At 42.8% G+C, this 17,278-nt stretch overlaps 1 protein-coding gene and 1 long non-coding RNA gene across 7 annotated transcripts in view; one reads left to right on the top strand and one right to left on the bottom strand.

Annotated features, from left to right (window-relative positions):
• The window catches only part of LOC100743363 (latrophilin Cirl-like), a 378,777-nt gene that overhangs the window by 345,843 nt on the left and 15,656 nt on the right, over window positions 1–17,278 (top strand). For 4 of the 6 annotated variants that reach the window (XM_033324565.1, XM_033324561.1, XM_033324564.1 and 1 more), the window contains 12 exons: window positions 5,381–5,487; window positions 8,330–8,513; window positions 8,904–9,082; window positions 9,894–10,535; window positions 11,843–12,254; window positions 12,400–12,625; window positions 12,726–12,891; window positions 13,014–13,228; window positions 13,424–13,527; window positions 14,595–14,639; window positions 15,932–16,100; window positions 17,188–17,278. In XM_033324565.1, coding sequence (XP_033180456.1) covers window positions 5,381–5,487; window positions 8,330–8,513; window positions 8,904–9,082; window positions 9,894–10,535; window positions 11,843–12,254; window positions 12,400–12,625; window positions 12,726–12,891; window positions 13,014–13,228; window positions 13,424–13,527; window positions 14,595–14,639; window positions 15,932–16,100; window positions 17,188–17,278 — 2,540 coding nt within the window. Of the gene's footprint in view, window positions 1–4,937; window positions 5,045–5,380; window positions 5,488–8,329; window positions 8,514–8,903; window positions 9,083–9,893; window positions 10,536–11,842; window positions 12,255–12,399; window positions 12,626–12,725; window positions 12,892–13,013; window positions 13,229–13,423; window positions 13,528–14,594; window positions 14,640–15,931; window positions 16,101–17,187 lie in introns of all 6 variants that reach the window. The other 2 variants (XM_033324562.1, XM_033324563.1) reach the window with 2 other exon arrangements.
• On the bottom strand, window positions 13,397–17,194 carry LOC117152508. The gene is made up of 3 exons (XR_004462899.1): window positions 16,764–17,194; window positions 15,250–16,264; window positions 13,397–13,533 (listed from the first exon to the last, which is right to left on the bottom strand). It is a non-coding gene; the product is annotated as an uncharacterized LOC117152508 (long non-coding RNA).

Below are 17,278 nucleotides of genomic sequence, written 5' to 3'. Positions count from 1 at the left end.
CCGCCGCCGCCGCTGCCGCCGCCGCCGCATGTGTATACCGTTCGTTCGATTTGTGTGTTGTTCGCGCATTTCTCTCCCCTGCCGGTACGTTTCCGAACGACGAAACCGTAGGCGTGACTCGACTTGCGTTACGACCTCGCGATTCCACGCAGATACGGCCACGCGAATCAGCCCCGAAACGATTTTTCATAATCTTCCTCGGGGCTTGGTTAATTGATTTTTCGTCGATACACGCCACACTCGAAGCAACGGGATGAGAGAAGGCCAATCGTTCTTCGACGTTCGATTAATTTCGCGCGGGAGCGCCATCACCGTCATTCGATCAATCGCGTAGCACGTTTCTGCTTCCCTCGTACCGATCCGCCGACGTTTCCGCCCATTTCGATCGCGTTTCCGGTTAAAACAGAATCTATGTAGCCACGCCATCGTCACGAATCTCATTTCGCCTGGTCATTCTCCACGCGAATGGCACTTTCGTGTCATCTAATCGACCAAAAAACTTGACCATCGATCGTTTACGTAGATCGTTTAGATAGTTTCGGTAAATGCATTGCATTTTTCACGCGTGTCGGTTGTAATTCTTCATTTTCGTCTTCAACTTTAATTACTCGAAACGTTTTAGAAACTTCGTTTCATGATTCATACAATTCGATTACCGCTTGAAAGATCGCATGAAAATATAACAAGATTTTAATTCGAGTAAAAGTACAAAGGATAGAAAACAGGAATTACATACGTCCTGTAAAATTCATCGAATAATCGATAAATATTTAGTTTTTTTAATAAGAGATCGGGTTTGTACAAAAGTTCCGCTCGCGAAACGTAGGTTAAAGCGACGAGGTGTCGCGTGACAGTCGAGCGTCGTGGCCGTTCCCTTTGGCGTTATTAAACGCCAGGTGCATAAATAAGGATATCGTAAATCATCGGGCAGAATTTTAGATAGGAGAAAAACGCCGGGTTCGAGCTATCATTTGAATAAACTTTTGCGGAAGACTTTAGGTCCGAGTTTTATTTAGCAGTTAGATCGAATCGGCGTTTTTTAATGGCCGTCTCTCTCAGCAGGAGGGGAAGGCAATTTTTTAATCGTTTCCTTTCTTTAATATATTAAAACAAGAATTTTACTGGAATCGGATTTTCCTTTGTTTTTGACATCTGTTGTATAATTCACGCGTTGTTACATTTACAGGCGATGTTTCGGTGGTCGTTCGAAATAGCCGTAAATTATTCGAGCTAACCTGAGGCACGCGGATATGTATAACGATAACGATAAATTTTGCATATCGCGGAATGTAAATACGTCTGTGTTTGAAGGTGTTAAATCGCGAAGATGAACGACGGAGCTATATGATTCGTGTCTAAGCATGCACGGTAAAACCACTCGACGTAACGATAGACAAGTTTCATTAAGGATTCCTAGCGTTTTTCCCGTTGGCTAAATTACACATTTCAAAATGTCTGACGCTCGATCGTACTAAATTACTTTAAGTGGATCGTTCAATCCACTTTCAGAATCGTTTCATTTTCTTCTACTCTGTTGTAAAATACCATTCGAATACTATTTACCACAATCCAATAAGCGCACATAGATTACTTTTTTGGGTCATACTTTCCTGTAAATACCTATGGGCAACTATCTATTATACTTCTCTTCGCTGATCTATCGGAATATCATTTATAATATCGACATGCAAACGCGTTGTGAAACCGGAGAAAAAAAAGGGGTTCATCGAAATTGAAATTTTAATGCAGTACCAGAAACGAGATGAGAGCTCTCTTTGTAACGCGTAAAACGGTCATTAAACCGATGCGGAGTCGATCAAAAGTTCCATGCATAGATTATACGCGTATCTTCGTAATATGGGAAGGGGGAAGCAATTGGACAGGAAGCGGTCGCAAAATAAAAGAGGTTGGTCGGTTCGGAACGTCGCGCCGAGGCGGCGGGCTTTTCGCGGTTGAAACTCCTTTTTCGTGCGCCGAAACGTCGCGTCGGCTCGGTGAAAAAATAACAGTGGTTGGCCCAGATAAATAACGGGGCGAACCGTGAACGGGTCGAAACGTATTAAATCCGGGGTCAGCCCAGGCGTGTCGGAAGGCTTGTCTGAATCGTCGTGAAATCGATGATTAAAGCACGACCACCAGGCAGAAAGGAGTCGCGCGATACGACGGGCAAACGCGACCGGCATGTCGACTCAGATGGAAACGAACGATGAAAGGGAGAAGGGGCTGTAAGAGGGGTCGAAGGAAACCGAAGGCCTTAATAACGAGCGGCGCAACATCCGCGAAATGGCGATTTTTCGTGTTCACTCGTAGTTTATCCGTCTGAAATTACGTTTACCCTCGCCAGTGGTTCTATTTGGCGGCGCGCGTGCAAGGAGGACGATCCCTGACGAAAAGGGGAGCGACGTCATCGCGACACGAACCAACATCGTCGAGAGAAAATACGCGTTTATTTACTGCGTTTAAAATATAATTTTAGATCTTCGTATAATTTTTTTTTCTTCGCTCTTGCTTTCCATCAGCTACGTTTAATGAATTCAAGGAAGCGTAACCTTTTACGGAGCATAAGTTAAGTGGAAGAGGCACGTGCGAGAAGTGAGAATCAAGAATCGAACCGGATTTGTCGATAACAGTTTCGGTCCCGTTTTCTTCTCCCATAACATAGTAATCTACTAGCGGGGCCAATTACACGAAGTAACCAGAAGTTCCCGGTAGCCTGTCGATACACGCCACTCGAATCACGACAAATTGACGTGGCCGGAACCCGTAGCAAAGTCAACAGGAATCCCGCCCTTTCGGTTGGCGATCGATTGTCGTCGTGTCAGCGGCGCGAATTAATCCTTCCCGCCCGAAGGAACGTTTCTCTTTTACCTTCCTTCCTTCCTGTTGTTCGTTCGTCGTGTTCACGCCCCCGGAAAATCCGTGTTTCAACCTCGATGAAGGGAGAGAAAAAATTGTTTCGAGACGATGGAGAACAGGGGTTTTCGGATGAAATTTCGGGTGAAAAGCAGAGGCCGGTTAATCCTCTGAAATAGTAGCTGCCACGAGGACCGATAACAGGTCGTGTGTGGGCTTTTCACCTGCACACCGCTCCGCCTGGCCAACAATGGGCCGTGCACTCGCTTTAATGGCTCGCCCCCGATCGAGATTAAACCGTGCACACTTTACCGATTCTAAGGCGGGAGCCCCGCGTGCGTGTATTATGCAGAAAGTAAACGGCGTGGCTGGATCGAAGCGACGAGTTCGCCGGGATCGACGAAGCAACGCGAGATGTTTTGTTTGATCGTGGTGAATGTGGGAAATTGGCTACGTTCGCGTTCGTTGTAAAATATAGTATATCGTGGAATCTCGCTAGGAAGATGGGAAAGAGTTATTTATATAGAGTACAGTGGTACCTAATATCCAGTGCTTCAGATGGAGTAGATACGTTATGAAATATGGCATATTTATCTTTCAAAAGAATTAAAATTACCTCGGAATAAATATTCTATCGACGCAGCGATCGAGGAGTTCGAGAATACTTAACATAATATACTATAAAAGAAGGAACAAGACGAACGTGTAAATCTGTATGAAACGTTAATTAATAGCCGCATCGATGCTGATCATTAAGTCGGGCGCACTTCCACGTCATCGATCGGTTCGTTACGGGCGTTTTCTCTCTTTCCGTTCCTTCGCGTCAACGGGATTTTTCTAATAACATCAGAAAGCGACACCAGGTACTTTTTTTACTTCGTCCGAAGTGGCGAAAGATATAAAGAAAGAAGAAAGGTCGCGTTTAATTCATCGATTTATTTTTAATGGAACGATTTTGTTTTAAGAGGCGAAAGCTGCTTTCGTTGGTAAGACGATTATAGTTCGCTTTAAATCAAACGACCAGCGATCCATGCGAACGATGACGAAACGTCGCGTCGTCGGGATTAGAATCGGGCGAAAACATCTTTGAAGCGACTGAAGATTTGGAAATAAGTAGAAAACTCCGATGTCGTCGGAGACACGCGGCTTCCCACGCGTCATCGTCGAACGCGATTTTTCGTTCCATTGTGCTTTGTAAGAGTGCAAAGCTTTGAAAGTTCCTCGCGAATACGGCAATAAGGTACTCTTTAACGAAGGAGGCACTTGCAAAGTATTGCTCGGAAGAAGGGGCAATTGTAATGTAGGATTCCTCTCGAAAGTTTACTATTTCGTAGCACCGATACTTTCGCGTTCGTTCGACGAGTGTACTCAAGAATGAAGTGCAACGTTTAAAAGAAGAACCAAATCTTTCGTTTGGTGTTTTCGGTTTAATCGGCGATCGTATACGATTTTAAATAAAAATATGGAAATCGCGAACGAAAACTATAGATTAAAAGAGAGAAGAACATTTTATTTAGGCAGATTTTTAAACGCGCTTGAGTTTAGAATTCAAGTTTTCTGCATGATACTCGTATCACTGTACATACACACCGTTGTACTATTAACACGAAACGATCGACGCACGATGTTGCGAATACGAGTTCATCTGTCCTACCACGAACGTATACTGCGCTTTTACAACTACTGCAAATCTCTATTTCTACTAACTCATTGTTCTGTTGTTATTTGCTAACACGTGTACCTCGTGAATATCGAACATCTGTTGTTACTAACATTCCTCCCGGAACGCTGTCGCGACTCGTTTGAAAATAACATATTACAAAATCTAATATCACGTTCGAATGGAACATCGAAACGCTTAAAAATGTTCTCTATTTTCGATTGTAAATACCTTGCAAAGTTTCATAGTTGGAGCTGTGAGTCAAAGAATCATTGAAACTCGAAGTTAGAGGATACTTCCAAGATCGCCACGGTTCACATTTCATCGACGCCATTGATTCTCGTTAATCAAATCCATTTCATCGAATCTTCGTGACTTATCATTGTCCCCTGGGGTGACTTTTCTGCTCACGTGACGATTACAGGTGCAATTATCGTAATTCCTGTTCGGTGGACGTACGCAGCGAGATTTTCGAGGAAGACCCGTGTCCCGGAACCGGGAAGTACATCGAGGCGCAGTACTATTGCCTAGGTTGGTGCACACTTTTCTTTTCGACCGACGAATCTTCCTTCGTCGAGTTACACACAAGCTGCTCAGGATCACGATTTTTCCAAGATAAACGCGGTTAAATGGACAAATATGATTAAAAAATTTGAAAACTCGCGCGGAATACCTTGGAGAAAAACGTGAATCTTCGAGATGCGAAAAAGCAACGAAAGACACAAACTTTGTCGAAAAAGTCTCTCCATTCGTGAATATCCCTCTTCGAGCATCCACAACGGTAAGAGAGAAGGGACAGGATCCATGGTTCAGTACACTTTGGTAAGGGTGTACGTTTGTCATGTTAACCGACCAATCGCAACCCAGGTGCAACGACCAGCAGAACTGCAGCATTGTTGCATCGACGCTGCAATTCGGCGATCCCTGTCCCAACACGCACAAGTACCTCGAGGCGCATTATCGTTGCCTGTCCGGTAAGTAAGACTCCACCATTTTTGTACGCGCCCTTCCCTTCGTAATATCTCTGTACCCTGTATCGTTTATTCTACGAACGGTCTTCCGTAGATACCGGCAAACGATCGCATAGGCGCCGACTTTGCGATCATTTTCAGCATATTCCTTTCCAAGATCATATAGAAGAAACCTTTGCGATTATTAGAATATTACTTAAATTACATTAATCGAATTGTACTCTTCTTGTACTCGATCGTTAAAGAGATCCTATTTAAATTTTTATTTAAGGATTAATATGATACGTTATCGTTAAAAATTCATAGTGTTTTTTTTTCTTTTTGTTAATTATAATCAACCAATTACACGTTCAACATGTATTACAAAATAATTTAGAAAACTATTTATAACTGAAGGAGTTTCTGATTTTTATATTCGTTTTCTGAAACCAGCTGATCTTTCGATAACAAGTATAATCGTTAAGTTTTTTCCCCGACGTCGATATCGATGATTATTAGGCAAAAAATTCAGGAGCCGATTTTTTATCTATACGATTCTCGAGAACGATGGTACGCATCTCGAGATTCTCATGTTCTAGAACTCGATATTCGCTTTTTTTATCAGGCCGTTTATATACATAGCGTACGGGTAAAAAGCTGTTCAACTGACCGCGAGAATCGATTAGAATTTCCCGAAGCCGGCGCTTATGATTCACGTTGCCCACGTAACTGCGAGCCCGTGTCCCGATAAAGATCTTCCAGCGGCTTGCATCGGCTATGCACTCTCCAGACAGACGAAGTATAAAGTGAAGAAAAGAAAAGATCGCATGGAGAGGAAAGAGAGAGAAGAAGAGAGGTGGAAGGGTTGGCGAAGACGTGATCTTTGCGATCGAGAAATCGATCGTAGGGATCGGTAACGCAGAGGAACACACGGCTGCACGTCCAACTTTTCTGACGTGTTTCGTATCGTAATGAAACTCTTCTACGACCCAATAAGAGCAAACAGCAGAGAGATCAAGAGAAGCAGGGAAGATTACTGCAAACGTCGATCGTTACGCTCGATGATACTGCGATTCGACTGTGACGAAACGACGTTTCAACGTGTTACAGTAAATCCGCATCAGTACTTTCTATTAATTTGCCTCTGATCAATTATTAATACTCGTATCAATTTTACTGCTAGCAATTTACATATTATATACATTGACATACGCAGCGTACGTTATTGTAATCATAACCATAGGAGTAGCTTAACATTTTCGATTCACAAACTCGTGAAAATACATATACAGAACCAGACATCGAGATTTTTTAAAATGTTCAAAAGGAAATCACCTCTATTGACTCTCTATACGCATACGTTCTATAGAATGATAAACTGAATGTATCGTTGCTAGTATTTGAAGACTTTACGACGTTCAAACGGACTCTAACTAGCAGCGAACGAATGAAGCTGACTTTCCTGACCTTTCAGCGTTAACACCCACCGGTTACGACCTACCAAAACCACCAAGCAACGCAATCACTTATTGGACCATAAAGTGTCAACCCTCTGCTCTCTCTATGGCTCTCTCTGTTCGCCTTTTACAGCTTCCAAACACATCCTCTTCGTCTGATCGATATCCAGGAGGCTCGATAGATCGGTCCAACCGACGTGTATATTCAAGAGGGAGTAAGGGATCTGTTGGTAGCCCCGATACCACGAGAAAGCCTCTCTATTTCTCTCTCGTCCGTCCCTCTGTATGCATACGGGTGTCCTTCTCTTGCATAGCCGACTATCGTAACGGACATCGGCGACGTCCGGTATTTTACCTTATCGCCAACCCCTTCGGCCAATAAAGATGACCCCTATAGAGATAGTACCGCGAAATACGCGGACCATCCCGTTCAGGGATTAACTGCCGTCGCCATCTTGGGTTAAAGATCGTTTTCTCCTCTTAGGCCAGATATAGTCGCGATATCGGCCTCGAAGGTAGGCTAATCCTGCCGCTCGCTTCCACTCGCTTCACCGAATGGCCAAGACCTTTCGTTTTCGGGAATATTTCTGTCGCGATCGATACAACATCACGATTGTTCGACCGATGCATTGAATCATCCAGACCAAAGGATGTCTCTTTGTAATGGAACGCGTACGTATATATATTCGAGATACGGGAATCCTGGAATGAGCTTGAACGGTCATAGAGGATACTATTGTCGGTTTCTGAGAGCATCGATCGTTTGTCCTTTCTAAGCGTCGTTATCGAATCAATGTTTTGCCATATCGATTACGAATTACAGTAACACGGTGAGGTACTTTCCATCGAAAGTCGTTTGTTCCGAATAGCTTCGGTAATAAGTTTCAAGAAAATGTTAAAACTTCATTGTAATCATCCATCGCGATAGCTATCGCGACGATTAATTTCTCGTCGGACCCCGAACACTCGAAAATAAAAAGGCGAGCTTGAATCGAAGAGATTAAAGAGGTTTTCACCGTGACGTGGCAATTCCACGAGAAACAAAGTGCGATCGTTAGTTTCTGGCCGTAAGAGAGAGGAAACGTTCCGATGAGAATCGGCGAGAGATTGATCCCTACCCCCTAGCCTACAACGAGGTTTAAAATATCCCCGTCGTTTGAGCTCAGTCGAAAAGCTCGTTTACCCGGCTCTGCCTTCGAGCTCCTCGAATCACTTTCCTTCTTAATTATACTCGGCGTTCGAATCCGATAAGCTCGTAGACGAGCTCTTAGCATCCTCGAGAGCAACCCTCCCTGAAAGTTGGCGTCTCTTCTTTCCGCGTGTTCGTCATCAGCCCGTGTTTCGTTTTGCCACCCGTGTGCTTCTCCCGTTTTCGACGAACTAAAACGAGACCGACGAAACACTTGCAGCGGCAACAACCACCACAACGTCCCGTCCGAGTCCTCCGTGGATCATGGCTTCTCAGCCAAGCGTTTGGAGCACGGCTAAGCCGACTGTCAGGCCTCCCTCGAGGATTACGACACCCCAGGCTCAACAACCGCCGCAGCCACCGGCACCGTCCACCCCGACGCTCCCAATAACCACCACGCCAAGGTCAGTATACTCTTGTTTAGTTTAAAATTCGTTTAGTTTGAATTATCGAGCTTTGATTCAACGATTCGTTGTCGAACCATAATTTGTCGTTATAGATTTTGTTTAATAGTAATTTTTAATAGCGGAGATAACGATACATTTCGAAATGGATCGTGAAATAATAAAGATTTTCTTTAACGTTCAATGGTCACGTAACTTTGTTACGATTCGAAGGATATTCTTTCGGTGTCAGCTAGAAAAATAAAGTTATCGAAACGTTCCATTAAAAGCAGAATTTTATTACGTTTTCTCGACGGGGAAATATTTTCGTTACGTCGTTAGTTGGACGAGAGCCGATAAGTTGGACTGCACGAGCGTCGTTGAAAGTGACAAACCCTTTTCATTTTGTAGTCCCACGTCGACGAGGTCACCGGTCGATACGGAGGTCCTCGAAGTGGACCAAGACTTAATATCTCCTGCAAACGTTCCGTCTGCGAATATACCAGCGGTGCCTCCGATTGTTCCTGAAACCACTCAGGCCACAACCACGTCGACCTTTGCTCCTTGGAGAACGAGTCGAAGGACCACTGGTAAGTTCTCGAGTGTTTAAGCGGTCTTCATAAACGAGAGGAGAGCGTTGATGGCGTTTTGATAAAGAGAGCACGGAATGTATCGTTTATTTTATCGTCGTGATCGAGAGACGGTACTCGAGAACATCAGCTTCGAGCAGAAAGCTACTTAAAGAGCTTTCTCGTTCGATCGTTCGATCACTTCTCGCTGAAACCTAGAAAGGGTGAAATCGATGAATTATTAATGTAATTAAATATTGCACTCTAATTACACTGTGAAACAAGACTTATCGAGTGGATGATTTGAAGCATCATCGGCCGATTATAGTCGACACGTTGGCTCGAGGGCTTGTCAGCTGTCAATTACAGCCAACGATCGTGCCGAAAGGGTTAACGCACAAAAGGCAGCTGTCAGAAACTTGGGAGTTCCAAGAATGGATAGACCGTCGAAGTAACTTTATAAAGATATCCGAAACTAAAGCGATCCCTAATTACCAAAATTCTATCGCCTGTTTCGTTTTTTTCTTTTCTTTTGCGGCAAATGTACAACTGCGTATTAAAACAGCAGGGAAATACGACTGTCAGTGTATAAATCGTATCAGCTAACCAACGTTCGATTTCGATGTAACTCGGCAACTCGTAACAATCACTGCAAAAGATTAAGACACCCTTGGGTATCCAAAATTCCATTTCACAGACCCGATACGATGTTGCGCGCGAGCTAAGCTCCGGTCCGCCGGGGACCTGACACTAGAATCACATTAAAGCCACGCCATTAACTAAAGCCAAGTAACAGGCCAACTAACGCTCGTAACTAACTCAAATATTCCAGTGCCGAGCACGCTGTACCCAGAGTCCAGCTCGAATGGCCAATGGTACGACTACGGTAGACAAGTGTGTCCCCCGGTGATAGCCAGGAACCTGTCGTGGAACACGACCAGAGCTGGCGACGTAGCTGTTCAGAGTTGTCCAGGCGGTGCTAACGGTTTGGCGCGTTGGAGATGCCTGGCCAGAGCAGACACGGCCTTCTGGCATCGAGACAGTCCGGATCTGAGCGAGTGTCGCTCAGTTTGGCTCACCACGCTAGAGAACAGGGTAACAGAAGGCGACGTGATCCTCGGAATCAGTCGAGAATTATCGCAAGTGACGAACAACAGCAGAGGTCTCTATGGTGGTGACATGATGATCACGACTAAGATCATCAAGAATATGGCGGAGAAGATGGCACAAGATATAAGAACGTATCAAGACGCGAATCAGAGGGAGGTCAGCGTGACCGAGCTGCTGCAAGGTGTCGTGAGGACGGGCAGCAATCTGCTTGACAAGGCGCAAATGGCGTCTTGGAAGGATCTCAGCCATCAGGAGCAGATGAGAGTCGCGACCTCTTTATTGATCGGACTCGAGGAGAACGCGTTTTTGTTGGCCGACACGCTGATGCACGAGAAAACGATCACTCATGAAGGGAGGAACATACGTGAGTATTGTTACATATATCTTTACTTGTTGAATTAGAGCGGCAAATTGAACTTTCCGTAATTCGTTTGAAAGCAGTGTAATTGGAAATTTAAATTAGCGACGCGTAATCTCGAATTAGTTGGAGTTATATCATAGACAAGGGTACGTCTATAGGAAAAATTAGCCACGAACTAATTTAGATGGTGTGATAAGACCTGAGAGAAAGGACGACGGGCCGTGATGAGTAAAAAGGAGTGGCAGACGGTATAACGAATTAACGTTGAGTCGTCTAGCACAATGGACATGCAAGTATCGTAGGTCCGACTTTAGCATCGGGTCGCATAAATCTAGATCCCTTATCTGTGGAATGCGACGGTGGTAATATCCGGCGTAGATAAAACAAAGATTCAAACCCATCGTAATTCTCTGGTACCTAGCTGGATAATGTTGTAACCCGAGCTTTACCTCTCTTCCTACCCGGCATTAACACAACAAAACCACCGAGAAAATTACGAGCAATTTGATTTACTTCCTGAAAGTAACGTAGCGCGCGGTCGTGATTGAGGCTGCTGGAAGCAACTTTCTGCGTCGCGGTCGAACGAAGTAGCACCAACATTAGATCCGCACGTGATAAATAGCATAACAGTAAAGGGTAAAAAGAAGACAAGTTTGATGAGCGACAGCCGGCCGGATGCCATGTAACATAATATTCGCCCGTCTGACCGTGTTCTTTCTTTCGTGCTAACAGAAAACTAGCTACCACCGTCGCTGGGCTTAGTCCTCTCGAATTTTTCTTGTCAGCCGAAGACGTCACTTTTACGACTGATCGAATGGAATATACGATGAACGAAACACCGCGACAACAAGGAAAAAATAACAGACAGAAAGATATGCGCGTTTAGTTTTATTGTTCGTTCGAGAAGATGAATCGAGTAGCGGAACTTTATGGTCGCGAGATTGACGAACGTTGCGGAGTTCGGTTAACGCCGCGCCGTCCTGTTCAGGACGAAATACCTTCCCAAGGATATAAATTTTATTTCGATGCGCCACGTGGGCATGTTTCTACGGAATATGTATTGCGTTCGGATGTTCGAGAGTAAAGGCCAAGGTTATAACAAAATGATTGGTACCGAGAATAACCCGAGTTCCCGGTTATAAAACGCCAATTGAAATAAAAGAATTCAACACATTGTCTATTGGATTTCATATATATCTTCGATTCTTTCCAATTGCATAAAACATCTTATCCAACCCAAACTAGTTTACACCATATAAAAGTATCATGATATCCTTCGATGTTTACGATTCACATATCTCTTTAAATAGTAATGGAAGTACGCGTTCTGGATGCCCGGAATATCGGCGATGATCTAGAAGTGTTCCCGACGGAGGCAGCTCAACAGAGATGGGCAGCTTCGAACGATCGTGTCGAGTTAACCAGAGGAGCTTTGCTGGAGAACAGCGAGGGTGGCATTGTCCGTTTGGTCTTCATGGCCTTTGACAGGCTCGAGGAGATCTTACAGCCGCAAGCTGAGGTATCATCGTTAGTCATGAACGACGACCCTCAGCCATTGCCGAAAAGGAACACGACCAGGCTTCTAAATAGTAAAGTGATCTCCGCGTCTTTGGGCAAAGGAAGGCACATACAGCTCAGCGAGCCTGTCAGAGTCTATTTCAAGCATCTGTCCATTGAGAACGTCACCAATCCGACTTGTGTGTTCTGGGATTACATCTTAAGGTGAGTTCCTCTTCTAATTACATCTGTCTCGCTAGTTCGTAGTGTCGTTTATTTGGAAAATATTTAGATACGTAATAAAATTTTGTTCTTTGAAATTGACACAGGGATAATTGTTATTCCTACATACTTTTAATTCCCATTTCAGTGCTTGGTCAGAGGAGGGTTGTGAAATACGAAAAACCAACGAAACTCACACAGTGTGCGAGTGCAATCATCTTACAAATTTCGCCGTTCTAATGGACGTGCACGCCGTCAGATTGGATATTGCTCATCAAGTCGCGTTGCAGATCATCACCTATATCGGCTGTATCATTTCCGTGGTTTGCCTGGTTCTGGCAATTTTGACCTTCCAATTATTTCGCGGACTAAAGGTAATTATTCCGTGTCGAATCTTACATTGATCGGAAAGCACGAAAGCTTCGACTGCATCGATCGAACATCTACCAAACGTACCTTGCCATTCTGTTACAGTCGGATAGAACAACCATCCACAAGAATCTGTGTGTGTGCTTGCTGATCGCGGAAATTTTATTCGTTTGCGGAATCGGACAAACGAATCAGAGAATTATCTGCGGTATCGTCGCTGGATTGTTGCATTTCTTTTTTCTTTGTGCATTCGCCTGGATGTTTCTCGAAGGTATCTCTCGAATAGAATATCCGCAACACTACCGTTTGTCGAATCATGCATTAACTAACAACAAATAACGGTTCGGCGAAACGGGAGTACCAGTTTGATTTCCTTTCGATTTTCTTTTGCAGGGTTTCAATTATACGTCATGCTGATCGAGGTGTTCGAAGCAGAAAAATCAAGGCTACGCTGGTATTATCTAGTCGCCTACGGTGCTCCGTTGCTGGTCGTAGCCATTTCTTGTATAATCGATCCTCTGAGTTACGGTACCGATCGATATTGCTGGCTACGAGCGGACAACTACTTCATATTCAGCTTCGTTGGACCAGTGATACTCGTTATACTGGTAAGATGACTGTTGCCAAGAAAAATAGAAAATAAATCGTAATCGATCCACGTTATATTAATATATAATAATGTTTTTAAAGCATCGAGTGTTTCGATGAAACGTAAAGCCGTATGAATATTTGATATACCTATCTATATATTCTATTCTTAGAATAAGTTCAATACAGAAGCTGTTATCCGGTTTTCTTGTTAGGCAAACTTGGTATTCCTATCGATGGCGATTTATATGATGTGCCGGCACGCAAACACGACCGTAGCGATGAAGAGTAAGGAGCACTCTCGATTGGCCAGCGCAAGGTAAGCCTAGAAATTCCAGGGTTTGTCCGTAAATACGAGAAACGTAACAAATGAATTTGTACATATATATTATGTATCTCTATATTAAAGTAATCGATCGAGTCCGTCCGTTAACACATTCGAGATATATCAATCCTATCGTCGAGTAGAATCCAAATGTTTGTTTGGTGCTTTCGGTTCACGTTCGCAAGCTTTACTTGCTTAAAGATATCTCTCGAAAGAGAGTCTTTTATTGTCACGCATCTTTTTGGCGGCCATGCTGAGTTCTTTTCGTTTCTATATATTTCCGTTTTATTAATTTACTGTGTTGGAATGATCGCAAGATTTCCGTTCGTTCGACACACCACTTGTATTGCTATAAATCTTAGGTACTATATGGGTATCGTTCTATATATATATATATATAATATACATGTATATCTATTACATACATGTATCGCTAACGTTCGTTAATAAGTATGTATCACATGTGATTAAAAATGCCGTCACAATCGAGTCATGCTTCAACGAGAAATTAGACGCACGAACAATCGAACGAGTACGATGATAATTAGCCTGCGTCCTGTGTTTTCTGTGATTTCAATGAAACGGGCAAAACTATGTCGAATGAAGAGAGAGATAGTAATATTTAATTAACTTGATAAATTTCTGTACGAAAATGTTGGTGACGGTAGTTAAATTCTCGTGCAAACTCGACTCGTTTTATTATCGAAATTGCTTTATCGTAAAAAATCGTTCTCTCTCTTTATGTTTCGTTTTCCTCCCCATTTTTAATCATTCTACGTTTTTTTTTGTACCTCATTTTCATTATTTTCCTTTCGAATAATTCGAACGTATCTAAATGTTCTATCGTACTAACGCAGGTATATAACGTATAGTAATACGAATCGAGTACTGCACTAGCGAAACAATAAGTTGTCTTTTTTTTTTCTTAATAATCAATTAATTAAAATGGTGCCGGAACAATCACCTAACTTTGCTGTCTTGTTTCATTTTTGTATTAAATCTTCTACCCACTTCTGTCTACACTGTTCTACATTCTTCTGCATGGCGTGGTTGGTTGGTAGTGGAAAGGAAGAGAATGCTCTTCCCAACAAATTGCAAGCGCACTTGTAAGATATTTACCAATTTTTATTATTACCCACATCTCGTTCATTCACCGTTACATCATTCTATTACTAATCGTCGTTTCACATGCCTTTAATTTCACCATTCTTTCATTTAACAAGTTCACTGTTTTCTCTTGTTTCTTTTTCGTTAATAATTCAAAGCTACTGATACGATAATTGTTTCATTTTATCATTTTTTCTTTTTTTTTTTGCGACTGTAGAACGTAGAACGTAGTACATAGTCTGTTCACGGGAAAAACAAAGTCACGCTGATCGTTTAATCGAACGATCATTGATCGTGTGACTCACTGGAATCGCAAATGTTATTATCCTCATTGTTATATTATTTTGTATCGGTTTAGAAAAGCCTGGGCAATTTGCAATTATCAATGGCTTAAGTAGCGTGGTATCCTCGTGATAATGCTTGACACGTGGCGACGATCGATATTCTCCGAATTTCTTAGTTACATCACGCTGTTTGCCTTTCCTCTGAGTACATATACGACGACTTAAACCGCATGCCGTATTTATCCTTTAGTTTCGGGTATAAGGCCTGATTTGAGAGTAGCTTAGTGTATACGCGCGAGATTAGAAGTAATAAACACCCGCCTACCTGTGTAGTTCGTGTACCCGATCCTCCCGTAGATCCGCAGTCTTGATCGTTTCTAGTAGATCAGGAACTAGGAAAGAAAAGAAAAGAAAAGAAAAGAAAAAGCGAAAAAATAGTAAGAACGTCGATACGGAGAAGGAGGAAAGAAGTAAGAAATAGTAACACTGTGTGCGATGCTTATAGGACGCCAGCCGCTTTCGAGACTCGCGAGAACATTAACGATGCTAATGCTTTTGTTGAAGAGTGTGTACACGACACGCGCACGCGTGTAGAAACGAGCAACATTAGTAGTACACGTTAGCATCGCGCAGCTCGAAATGTTGCGTGCACTGCGGTGCATAACACCGTCTCCTGATAATCTTCCGTGTTCTCGCCGCTCCATTTCGATAAGAACGTGACAAATGTAGCATTGGAATTATTAGAATTAAAGTCACACCATCATCGATCATTTAGCACGTTACTCTTAATTCTTTCAATGGCACGAGACTAAAGAGATCGTTTCCTTTCACCCCCCCTCCCCCACTCTCTTCGTTACCTTTTTTTTCTTATATTTTTTTCTCTAAATCCCTCATACCGATAAATTCACATAGCTCTCGTTCACGTTCCTTTAAGCATCGCTCGCGATTATCTTGTTCTTGAGATTTTTAGCTTCAATGTGACTCATCGATCGATATTTTCTGACTAGGGCATGGCTGAGAGGAGCGATCGTCTTAGTATTTCTACTGGGACTCACCTGGACCTTCGGGCTTCTCTACTTGAACCAAGAATCCGTCGTGATGGCGTACATCTTCACCATATTGAATAGTCTGCAGGGGCTGTTTATCTTTGTGTTCCATTGCGTTCAGAACGAGAAGGTAAGGGAATACGTCGGGGTCCAAACGTCCACCTTACTTTAAACTCTCTGGTATTGTTAACGCGCGTTCCAACGTTTAGAACGCCTCGTTGAATCATCCTTCATTCTTTCATCTTTCGTCGTGCATTCTTATCGTTAATGAAACCAACGAAATTCGAGTGGCATCTTAAACAGCGGGAAAAATTATTGCGAGAGAATGTTACCAATTATTTACGATAATTATTATTATTAAAAACAAAACAGGATGTTAATTTATTCGGTTGATTATATTGCGTATATTTTTCAATTTTGTATCGAGCAAACCGCGAAACGTTTCGAGAGCAAGAAGCAATGTCAACGCGAAGTTTAAAGGAAAGTAAGAAAGCAATTGTCGAATCGGAACTTTATATAATGAGAATTGTAAAACTGTTTCTATCGTAAGGTTTATAGTTAACACAATTATTCACGAGTCAAGGATCTTGTAACATAAGAATTCGATGCACTATGTACGAAAGCGGATTCTTCGTATTATATAAGTAGCAAGTAACTCCATAAGCAAGAGGATCATTTGACAGGAATCATGTTAAACGCAGTCTAAACATCGTAATGGTATCTCGCAAAACAGAACACGATGACAACAAATGATGTCTCAAATAAAGTGCTGTGGCAATCGAAAATCACCCACGTTTATTTGTCGAATTAACCGGGATCCTGTAGCCTGATTTGCAGCTCGTTATATTCAGTTATCTTCTTCCTTTTCATTTGAATAACGTTTATATTTTGGTTGCCACTGCAGGATGCACCGCTCTTTTCCTAATTTATCTGTAAATTCAGCACCAATGCTTCATAAACTCGATCACATATTCATGTTTCTCAATATATCAAAGTATATGTTCATCGTTAAAGTATATCATCATCGTCATCCTGGAAGATTATATCATACTTTACTTTTCAATTCGTTTTCCTTTTTTTTTTTTTCTTTTAATTGTTATTATTATTCATACGTGAACGAACGAGAAACGAACGCGCGCTCGCACTTGCCTTGGTTCTTTGTGCACCGTTAAAAAAAAACCTTTCGTTCGGGGGGTGGGTTTGCTTCGCCATTGCAGGTGAGGAAGGAATACAGGAAGTTCGTGCGCCGCCACTCCTGGCTGCCCAAGTGCCTCAGGTGCTCGAAGACGGTGGCCGGAAGCTCCGGCG

Source organism: Bombus impatiens, unplaced genomic scaffold (genome assembly GCF_000188095.3).
Source record: "Bombus impatiens unplaced genomic scaffold, BIMP_2.2 scf_4015, whole genome shotgun sequence".
Taxonomy (NCBI): domain Eukaryota; kingdom Metazoa; phylum Arthropoda; class Insecta; order Hymenoptera; family Apidae; genus Bombus; species Bombus impatiens.
The sequence above is the reverse complement of the archived record's forward strand: the minus strand, read 5'-3'. Positions and strand labels throughout refer to the sequence as shown.